The 11,324-nt window shown below is 49.0% G+C and overlaps 2 protein-coding genes across 13 annotated transcripts in view; one reads left to right on the top strand and one right to left on the bottom strand.

Annotated features, from left to right (window-relative positions):
* Positions 1-252: 252 nt before the first annotated feature.
* On the bottom strand, positions 253-10,948 carry immp1l (inner mitochondrial membrane peptidase subunit 1). Of its 11 annotated transcripts, none has more exons than XR_008947332.1 (7): positions 10,809-10,948; positions 5,085-5,189; positions 4,903-4,991; positions 4,693-4,819; positions 637-1,217; positions 511-560; positions 253-447 (listed from the first exon to the last, which is right to left on the bottom strand). XR_008947332.1 is itself a non-coding variant. In XM_057016751.1 (6 exons), exons 2-6 carry the CDS (start codon positions 5,187-5,189, stop codon positions 305-307), a joined length of 486 nt encoding a protein of 161 aa, XP_056872731.1. In that variant the 5' UTR covers positions 9,583-9,635; the 3' UTR covers positions 253-304. The 11 variants fall into 11 exon arrangements, 2 of the variants coding, with proteins under 2 accessions (XP_056872731.1, XP_056872750.1); XR_008947330.1 differs by lacking the exons at positions 511-560; positions 10,809-10,948 and adding exons at positions 2,247-2,410; positions 9,583-9,635 and having other exon boundaries at positions 253-358; positions 1,107-1,217; XR_008947331.1 differs by lacking the exons at positions 511-560; positions 10,809-10,948 and adding exons at positions 2,247-2,395; positions 9,583-9,635 and having other exon boundaries at positions 253-358; positions 1,107-1,217.
* A 16-nt stretch (positions 10,949-10,964) lies between these two features.
* Positions 10,965-11,324, top strand: part of elp4 (elongator acetyltransferase complex subunit 4) — a 38,930-nt gene continuing 38,570 nt past the window's right edge. For both annotated transcript variants that reach the window (XM_057016706.1, XM_057016716.1), the window contains exon 1: positions 10,965-11,163. In XM_057016706.1, the coding sequence (XP_056872686.1) occupies positions 10,986-11,163 (178 nt within the window). In that variant the 5' untranslated portion in view covers positions 10,965-10,985. The remainder of the gene's footprint in view (positions 11,164-11,324) is intronic.

Here is an 11,324-nt window from a genome sequence, read left to right as displayed (position 1 = left end):
CTGTTCCTACAAGAGCCGGTTAAAAACACGACTTACTCACAAGTAGGAAACCTGAAGGGCATCACTAGCCGAGGGTTTAAAACATGTGTGTGAATCATGATTAATCTTATAACGATAGGATGGTCCCGTTGGCTCCGGCTGCTCAGGAGCTTCACGCAGCGATCACGTGGTGTGTGACTGGTCCACAACACACAACTACTGGGATGGTTGAACAAAGTTCTCTGAAAACCTTCAATTTAAACACAAACTGTGCAGGCTTTAAAAAACTCAACTTTATTTAAAAATGCGAATGAATCCCTCAGCGTCACCGTCTGGTCGGACCTCCACCAAGTGTCCCGGCACGATGTGGTGGCCAGAGCTGTGGGACAGAGGGGGCAGAGAGAGGGCGGGTTAGGGAGAGATGGGACCAGATGTGATGCGTAGCGTGGGGGCTGCACGTCACACACTCTCACACACTCCAACACACACAAACACACACTCCAACACACTCCGCTCACTCTCCACAACAACACCACACACTCCAACACACTCTCACACACTCCAACACACACTCTCACACACTCTCACACACGCTCCCCACAAACTCCCACACACTCCCCCACACTCTCCCACACTCTCCACCCACTCCCCACACACCCCACACACTCCCACACACTCCCACACACTCTCACACACTCTCACCACTCCAACACACTCTCACACACTCTCACACACTCCAACACACACTCTCACACACTCTCACACACTTCCTGGTGACATTTTCTAATGTAGTCTTTAATGATGTGTTTATCTTTGTAGGAAATCTTCCTGTTCCATCCGCTGTGGTAATAGGGCCTCCAGTGGAGCGCTGCGGTCCAATCAGATGGACAGAAGGTTGGTTGACCTGTTTCCAGGGTCATGGTTGCTATGACATTCAGTGACGTGACAACACAGCAGAATGGAGAGCTGGACAATATGTTGTCCAGGCTTTAGTCACTCACACACACTTGCTTTGAACTTCTAACCGACTCACTGGACGACTGAACAAATGTCAGCTGCTAACACCGTTAGAGGCGTCTAATACATGCTAATTTCCTGTTTTTCTGCCACAACACTTCCTCTCTTACCTTTAAACAAGCACGCCCTCGAATAAGTGCGTAGGGAATTGGGCCGTAACTCCTCGAGTCGCTGGAATTCTGCCGGTTGTCCCCCTCTACCCATATGTGGCCTAATGGAACCTAAAAACAGCATCACACGAGTAAAGAGGGTAGAGCGACGAAGGCAGTGTGTGTCCTAAAATAGATATTATGAACTTTTATTCACTATAAACTAGCAGGAGATCCACCTAAAGCCCACCCCCCCACCCCATGCCCCCCCCCCCCCCCCCCCCTCAGCCTCTCAACATCAACCTGCCTGTCCCTCTTTAACCCTGAACCATCTTAGGAGGGGGTCATGGGTAACGGGCAGGGTCGGTGGGGATTTAGAAGAACTTCAAACGGGGTCATTAGGCTGTTGGCTGAGATCTGCAGCCCTCTCTTACCCAGGGAGGGCGAAGCAAGAGAGGGCCTGAGATAGCGAGGCCGAGGAGTGAGCCGGGGCAGAGGGAGCCCAAAGAGGGCTAAGCTGTGGCTAGCAGCAGTGTCCAAGGGTCTCCACCACGGTCCGACCTGCCAGTGGGGCGGTCACCCAAGCAGGCTCTAATTCACAGTGACACCAATTATGATTAATCTCATCACTTTAGGAGAGTAGGCTTGTCAAGGCCCTAATTAAGTGTGCTGTCCCCCCTGTATGTGCAGACAGGATCAACAACACATTATATTGTCATAATGGGCATCACAATCCACGAGTCTATTTTTGTGTTGCCTAACTTTTTAACGACAAAAGACCTCTGGAGAATAAAGGAGCAGAATATTAAGTGTGCAGAGGTGATGTCACAGCTACGGCCTCTGCTTGGGTCCCTTCCTCGGATCACCCAGCTCTGTCTGCAGTCTGGGAGATGCTGCTTTCTCTTCCCTATTCCATAATTGAGACAGATGATGTGACATAATCAGGAGCCAGTGACACGCTGACCTAACACGAGGTAAACAACTCACTGAATAACCACGACACAAATGAATATCATTAAAAGGAGTCATCTGAGGAGCATATGTCAGCATGCTGGATTCCCACCATTACACCTCATTAACATGGTAACATATGCTGGCTCCCAAGCACAGGAAGAAGGAACGCCACGTTTGTCATCTGCCAAATCCCAACCCCACCCTAACCTGCCAGGAGGAAGCTCTAGAAAGGTTTGCAGAGCTCAAGGTGATGATGAAGATGGAGACGTCCAGAGCATGGAGCTGATCAGGACGTAGAGGAACCAGGAGGAAACGTCCGTGACCCTCAGCCCGATGCTCACGGCTGGAAAACGTAACTGGAAAAACGGAAGCTACAGTTGGGAATTCCAGAGTTAAAAGTCCTGTTATCGCCGAAGGTTTTGGCACCGTTGAAGAAGAAAAAGGAACATTGTGAAAGGCATCAATCGATTCATTTAATTAAGACTGTTTTATTTCATAGTTTGGATAGAAAGCCCGTTCAATTCATACGTCAGCTTTCAGGTTCGTAGGAAAGCAAACAGACGATAGCTTGGACTCACTGGCAACCCTGGATTAGAAGTAATTAACCACGGTCAGTTCAGAGTAAACGATCTGCCCTCCAAATGTCTTTGGGCTGGAGGCCGGGGCACCGAGGGGGAGCCCACGCGGGCACAACATGCAATCTCAGCACAGAAAAGGCCCCGGGGCCCCAGGGGAGGCCGCAGTGCTAACCACTGCGGCGCCGCGCTCCCGCTGGCTAACCTATACACTGGTGTATTATGGGATGGAGCTTTTCCTTAATATATGCTGTACATGTAAACAGAGGCGACCGGTTGCTACCCTATCGTGCCAGTACCTACATAAATGTGGACGGCAGCCCCCGAATCATCAATATTAGACTGTCAGGGACAGACGTTCCCACCACGGATTTCCCAATATCCGGGTGGGACCAACAGAATCTCTCTGCTCTGTTCTGCTGACAGGTTCTGCTGACAGGTTCTGCTGACAGGCCCTCACCGGTAGCGTGGTTGCGTTGACACTGTGTACCTGTCACGTGTGTGAAGAAGCTTTGGGACCAGAGCCTCAGTGCAGAGCTCATTACAGCAACATGACTCAAGCAGCAAATTAATGTCCCATCTTAGTTTTAATGGAAAAGGCGTCGGGGCCATTTGAGCTCCGTCGGGTTGTGTGTCCCTCACCCTCTCTGGAACCTTAGAGATCCAGTGTCACTGCTTTGACACAATCGCTCAGACAGAGAAATGATTCCTAAAAGGTGACAGAGCAATTAGTCTGCTGTTAGAGCTCCGAGGTGGAGCAGGACCTGCCCGTCTGTCAGGACAAAACAGAGGTGGCGACAGGGTCTCACACCACCTTCCAGAATGTGGCTCTAATACTCACGCGTAAACACGTTCGTCCTCGGGGGGAGCAGGAAAACTCCCAGAGGGGACCTAAACATTTATGTGAACAATGGGAATTTTCTCAGACGCTCCCAAAGCCGTGACACCAAGCCAGTGATATCGCTCCTGGGAGTTAACACGGGCAGGAACGTGGGGCTGCGTGGCGTTTCTGGAAATGCTTCGTGACAATTAGCTTGGTAAAGAGCGGCGCCGTGTCTATTTTCATCTCCCGCCTTCTCGGAGCGTGACGGTAGCTTGTCAAGTTACGTCTGACGCGACGGCAAACTGCTGCATATTTTAATTTCAATTTAACCTGATTCATAAGGTGTCTGGAAAACAAAGAACGCTAATGGGGTTAAACACGGGTTGCCACGGTAACATTTCCACCCGTTTGATGGTTGCTGAAGGTTGATGGTATCGGCAGGTATTTGCTCCTGATTGAGGGTTAAAAGGTCTTAAGTGAGGCTGCTAAGATGCAGGAGAACGCTGGAACGTGATGGACGAGCAACTCTCCACAATCAAAAACAGACGTCACCTCCTGAAGTTGAGTCGTCAGCACGCCGACGTCCCGCGGCGGAGACGGGAGCGTTTTCTTCCCGTTTGATTGGGTTAAGGACACGTCGGGGTTCGTCCCTGGTGCTGAGGAGTCTGGCTAGCGCCTCTATATATTACACAGAACATTCAAAAGCAAACACCACAAACGCGGCCCTCGCTGTGCGCACGCACGTGCACGCGCCTCGGCAGAGCGGCAGACACCTCCGCCCACCCATCAGCCTGTCCACTGGGCTGGCACTAACGCTAACAGGCTTCAGAGAGATTGCAGGCCGGAGCTGTGGGCGTCGGGGAGAGCAGTAATAGAAAAGCAATGACAGTGGTTTGGGCATGAAGCCCTGCTCACGCTGGTTTTAGCGCGGCTCCAGGAAATATAGGTGTTGCCAAAGCTTATATTCTGACCGATGACACATAATGGATGTGTTCTGTCTAAAAGGTAAACAACAATGATGCTGTATTGACTGCAGGAGACACAAAGGACAGCAGAAACCTGGGAGAACCCAGAGTCCCCCAGCGTTCCAGCCTTTTACCCCCCAACAAAATCACCATCGACGGTATTTCACCGGTTCTTTTCTCCATTTTCTCTTTTCTCCTAAAAACGACGGCGTGTTGTGATCCATCCCATCAGCTGGTAAAACGGATACTGGACCGGTACCAGGAGGCAGCAAAATAAAGCATGTACTCACATACGTGTGTGTCTGGAACAGGTCCGAGGCGCCACTCGTGCACACCTTGTCACCCTCCAGTCCAATGACCCGTTTACAGATGTTCATGCTGGGGTCGAACGGGCTCTTGGCAATGATGACATCACCCCTGGAGGCAGAAGGTTCCAGGAGAGTTTACATCAGTGAGGACACCGCCGAGTTAGCGTGACGTGCGCTCCAAACTCATCCCACTTCTTTATGTTGTAGCAGTGACGGCTCACGCGCTCAGAGAAGATGATGTCATCGCTGACGATGGTCGGCTCCATGGATGGACCAGAACACTGGACAGTAACCATGGAAACACCCGCTTATTTACGTGCATGAAAAACAGAATATATTTGTGTTAAGTGAAGTAAAGAAATAATATCACCGACCACGACAACCTCTCCCACGTACTCGAAGGCACAGTGGGCGACGCAGCCGTACTGGATTGCGTAGCCCACAAAGGCGGCGGTCTTCCCGAGCGTGTGGCGGAACATCTGGAGAACACAACAGGGCGAGCGTTACAGCACGCCGCCTATGGAAGCGTGCGCCTTCCCAGCCACCTTCGGGGGGCTGGTGTCCTCTCCTGAGAACAGGTGTAACTCCTGGAGGTGTGGCTGAGGTGCTCGCGTTGGCCCCCTGCTGGGACGCCTCATTTCCTGGTGTTTCATTCTCGGATGGCGAGCAGCCGTTTCACACCGGGACCTGCCCTGACCTCTGACCCTGCGCAGGACGCACCAATCAACGCCTCGCGCCCCGGTGACGGACAAACACAGAAGCTGTGACACGGCCAGCCCAGCAGCCCGGTTCTGTGGGCGCCAGGCCGGTGACACGGCGCTGCCACAGTCATTAGAGCGCTTCTCGACTCCTGTCATCGCCATAGAAACACAACCCCCCCCTTCCCCCCACGTGTCTTCTGAGCAAACAGCCACCACACTGACTATAACTCCAACCTGTTGAACGGTCAGGAGAGCAAGTCAATCTTTACACACTCTCACCTGCACACACACACACACACCCCCCACACACACACCCCCACACACACACACCCCCACACCCATACACACACACCCACCCACACCCATACACACACACACACCCACATCCATACACACACACACACAACACACACACACACACACCACACCCACACACACACCCCTACACCACACACACCCCTACACCACACACACACCACACCCACACCCACACCCACACCCACACCCACACACCCACACACACCCACACACACACCACACCCACACCCACACACACACACACCCCCACACACACACCCCACACACACACCCCCACACACACACCCACACACCCACCACACACACACACCCATACACACACACACCCCCACACACACCACACACACACCCACACACACACCCACCACACACACACACACCCCTACACACACCACACCCACACACACACACACACACACCCCTACACACACCCCTACACACACACCCACACACACCCACTGCGTCTTAAGCCAGGGGAGCTGCCGCTCGTCCCTGTGGTTCGTCTGTACTTCAAACATCTCTGAGCTGCGTCTCAGTCCTGCTCGTCCACACGGGGTAAAGACACTGTTTTTTCTCTCCTTTATTCCTTCTGTCTCTTCCACTTTCTCTCTCTCCATGTCTTCTCTCCCTCCTAGGGTATTATTAACTAAAGCAAGCAGAGCGGAAACCAAAGCCCCAAATCCTCAGAGCTCTGGGAATGACTTCCCAAAGATGGACAGGGATTAGACCCCCGATTTCTCCCTTTCCCCACCGCCTCCGCCCCACTTTCTCCCCAGGTCCCCAACAGACCGAGTGTCAGGTGGCTCTCCGGGCCCTGCCAAAGGTGTTACCCATAATCCCATTACCCCCCTCCCGTCTTCTCACACACAGATACAAACACACACACACAATGCGCTTTCATTCATGCCAGCAATATTCCAGCTATTAAAGCCTGCATCTACTCTTTCATCCCGGGAATGGTTCATCTCTTTGGTCATCGCTGATCCAAAGAGAAAATAAAATCCCTTCTTTTGCTTCCTTATGGGCCGATGCTTCATACTTCCCACTGCTTCCCAATCACCGTGGCAACGTAGTGCTTGTTTGTATCATTGACTTAATTGGACAGATTGTTTGAGCAGGTAAATGGGACATACAGAAAATAAACCCAGCCTTTCCAAAGCAGCATTCCCAGAACACCTCTGGCTCCGTTGGGAAGCAGGCAGAGCAGGTTAATGTTGCTTTCCCATGTCTCCAGTAAAAGGTTTGTGGTACTCTGAGCCACAAAATGTTCGGCCGGCCCCTCTCACAGCTGCCTCATATCTCTCTTTCAGCCCCCCCCCCCAAACTTCCCTCCATTCCAGTGTGCATTCGTCATAGGTAGGGATTAACGGACTTTGCATAACGAGATCACACAGCCAGTGACTGATATCAAGAGAGTCCATATGCAGCCGCCTGGTTTCCTGCGACACCCTCTGTCATTGGCAGTGTGTGTCTGAGTGTGTGTGTGTGTGTGTGTGTGTGGTGTGTCTGAGTGTGTGTGTCTGAGTGTGTGTGTGTGTCTGAGTGTGTGGGTGTGTGTGTCTGAGTGTGTGTGTGTCTGAGTGTGTCTGTGTGTGTGGGTGTGTGTGTGTCTGAGTGTGTGTCTGTGTGTGTGTCTGAGTGTGTGTCTGTGTGTGTGTGTGTCTGAGTGTGTGTCTGTGGGTGTGTGTGTGGGTGTGTCTGAGTGTGTGTCTGTGTGTGTGTGTGGGTGTGTCTGTGTGTGTGTCTGAGTGTGTGTGTGTCTGTGTCTGAGTGTGTGTCTGTGTGTGTGTCTGAGTGTGTGTCTGAGTGTGCACAGACAATAGCGTGACCTGTGTCTCATATACGGTGTGTGTGTGTGTGTGTGTGTCTGTATATATATTTATACACACCATATATATATACACACCATATTTATATATATATATATATAATATATATATATATAGATATATATATATATATATATATATATAGATATATATATATATATATATATATATATATATATATATGAATATTAGCTGCCCCGACTCCTTCGGGAGGGTGAGGTGGACGTGCTCAAAGGCCTGCGACAGGATCTCCATTACTCTGAATTCCCCTGAGTTGGGCGCGACCACGCCGTCTCCAGCCTCTAATTCCCGGCCCATTCCATTTTTGGGGAGACACCAGCAGTAATCGAATGCTGCATTACAGCTGTAAATTAACACAAAGTATCTCCATTAATCCAGGATTACACGCTAAAACATGTTCTTTGGAAAACAAAGAGGGCCGGTGCAGCCCTCTCTGCAGCCCCATCTGTGGTCAGCAGCCTCCCGTGGTGCCCTCACTCTGTGCTGGGGGGGGGATGGAGCGATCTGAAATCAATAGCTGCTGATAGAAATGTGTTATTTTGGGTCTGACTCCATTAACTTTGTAGCAAGGGTGACCAGAAAGAGATGAACTAAAGAAAGAAATGCTGTATTGTGACATTTCTCTACAATCACAGCGGTAAAATGTAAAATAAACACGGGAACATGGGTCACGTGTTACAGGGAACGATGGACGACTCAGCCAAATGTGTCGCATCGATTGATACACCATCAGCAGAAAAACACAAAAGTAATTTAAGCAGTAACAATAAAGCTTTTGAATTTAAAGTCGGACAAAGTCATTGATAAAATTCCTCTGTTAAAACACAAATGACTGTCATGAGAAGGGAATTATTGCTACTGGTCTCAAGAGACCTGAAGCTGCCATTGACTGAGTGGTGATAATTGATATACATGACCAGTCTATTAGAACCACAAAGAGGATCCCAATCCAAACAGCGCACAAGCGTCGTGCAGTGGACTCCTTACACAACTAAATTAGGAAAACATGGGCTGAGAGAGAACTGGGCAACAGGGGGGCTAAGAGGCTTACAAGCCCCTTGTCAGATATTCTTCTTCTCCCTGAGGATCCCAGATGGAAAAGAGTCTGGAAGAGCAGGCAGCAGCGGAGAGGGGACCAATCCCACCTCTGATGTCCTCCTCTGGGAAGCAGAAGGCAGGGGAGGATGGGGCATTTGTCCTGTTGCGCAGAACTTGATTTGATCTTAATATCAGTTCTAAAAAGGAGGAGGAAGGGCTGGTGGGGGGGGGGGGGGGCACAATCAGAGATAATCCCACTGACTTAGACCGGAGCACCTGGATGAATGTAGGATGACAGATGCAGAAGTCACACACCACCACGTCTGGCTTTCAGTACGCCCACTATTAGAGGATTAATTGAAGGAACTGATCTCCATGTTGCTCTTTTCATTGTCGTTATGGCAACACAGCCGTGAAACAGCTGAGAAAGGTTACTATTTGAGGAGCCGAGGGCTTAGACCTCCAATCAATGGGTGCAAATAATGGCCAAGTGATATGAATACAACTGCTATGAAATAAAGGACGTGTGGGCAGACAGAGAGTCATCGCACCACAGGCCAACGAGTGTCACTGGCCCGGTTCTGGAAGAACTGAAAGATCTTATCTGTTGTTCTATCACACTGACAAAGGGGATTTTGTGTTTGGCAGGTGATGACAGAGCTTAATAAAGAACGGGCTAACGAGGGGATCGAAAAGGGCGCTGCTTTTTAAATAAGGCAGCGTCTTTTCATTCTAAAGGAGTTTGTCTTTGTCTGATTTTTCTCTCATGCTAAATATGGTGTCTTTTATTTAATGGAACGTTTACACAAGTTCTCGGCAAATCAAAATACAAGGGTGAAAATATGGAAAAAGTCCAAACTTGAGACTAAATTAGCCTTGTGTTCAAATCCAAATCCGTTGTTTTTGTCCCCGTGGACTCAGAATATTACTTCACTGTCAACACCAACAAAATAAATATGGCTCACATTGATGATAATCTGGCATCCGGACACAGAAATTCTGCTCCTGGTCGCAGCAGCTGGCAGAATCAGAGAGAAGCAACCAAAACAACGTGAGCAGGAAAGGTCTGACATGTTATGACTACTGCCATTATACAGCTCCATCAGATACACCAACCATAACACCCACAACAACGGCTGCAGGAAAACACACGTGCACACATGACTTGTTGAAGAGGAGGGAAATTAGGAGACTTTTTTGGGAACAGTTGGACTGGAAGGTTTGAATTGTGCTCCAGAAGTGCTGGGCCGTCACACATGGCGAGGCAGGCCCGCCGCCTTGCGCCGTGTAGGTCAGCCAGCGCATCCTTACTCGTCTCTTCTATGCTTCCTACAGCGTGGCCAGTGCTGCTCCATTCTCCTGTCAGCATATATAAAGCTCAACTGTGCTGTCAAAACATCAGGGCTGCCTCTGCTGTGAGCATTTGTAAAGTGAGCAGTTGGGCTATTGCTTCCTCTCGTGCCTCACAGTGTCCCATGATCTTCAGCTGCCTCTGGCCTTTTCCTTCCACAGAGCTTTCTATTGCCCTGCTCAGGATTAGCGGCCCATCTTTAGTCGGCCAGTATTAAGTCATGCAGAACGCTGGTTTACTGAATAAATTCCTTCTGCAGCTGCCTGTTTTCTTCCCATTTTTGACAGATCCTGCTCACACTTGTACCTTTTTGACTAACTGGAGAGAGTTTCATTGATAACAATAAAAACATTCCAAAATAAGCATAAGGGCAGATTATTATCATCAATCCTGTAAACCTATAAAATTTATATCAGCATTATCACCAAATATAGAGAATTGTTTGATATATGAATATTCAATATATGTTTGGTATATGAATATTTTAAAGATTTTTGCCCCCAATATTGACTGAATTAGCGGATTGTGTGGAGAAACAATGTTTTAAAAGGCTTTTAGAAACCTTTTAATCTAGAGAATCCTGTGATGCAGATAGTCAATATATTGAACGCGCATTTACCAACAGAAGAACACGGACTCTTTATTAACTAACTAAAGCATCTAATATTATGGTCCAACCCCAGATGGCATAAATGTTTCAGGCAGAACACAAGCGCATTCATTTTAGATGATATTGGAAATTCGATAACGTTGCGTTGCAAACAATGTTGAAACCAGACACGTGGCCTTTAAAACAGGAAATAAACATCAAACGTTTGAATAATGAGCAGTTTTACTCACGTAAAAACGAAGTGATTCAAACGCCCCGACCACGAACTTATCAAAATAATACACTTCCGCTTTGAGCGCGATCACCGGGGACCTTCCACTAACCGCGACTCTCATTGGTTGAGAAGTAGCAAACTCCTCTCTGATTGCACGAGATCGTCCAAAACAGTTTCAAGAGTCAGAAGCAGTATGGCAGCGCCCATGAGCGGTGTGGATAAGCCCTCTGCTGAACGTTCTTCCTTCAATACTACCAGTTTTCAGAAGAAAACAAGGAGCAAATTAATCGCGATACCTGGCTCCAGACCGTCGGTGCAGAATGGCCAGCTGCTTGTGTCCACAGGTGTCACATCACTCGACTATCTGCTCGGTTAGTTGACGTTTTAAACAGACGCTAGCACCGTTGTATTGGAATGTTTATGGTTGTATTTATGTAGAGTTTTATTTTAAGAAAATAGGCAGTTCCAACCTTTCAACTTATTCTGTTAAACTACTTGTGAGTCCAACGATTTTTTTCCCCTAAAACACTCT

This window comes from Takifugu flavidus, chromosome 2, assembly GCF_003711565.1.
Source record: "Takifugu flavidus isolate HTHZ2018 chromosome 2, ASM371156v2, whole genome shotgun sequence".
Lineage (NCBI taxonomy): Eukaryota > Metazoa > Chordata > Actinopteri > Tetraodontiformes > Tetraodontidae > Takifugu > Takifugu flavidus.
The sequence above is the reverse complement of the archived record's forward strand: the minus strand, read 5'-3'. Positions and strand labels throughout refer to the sequence as shown.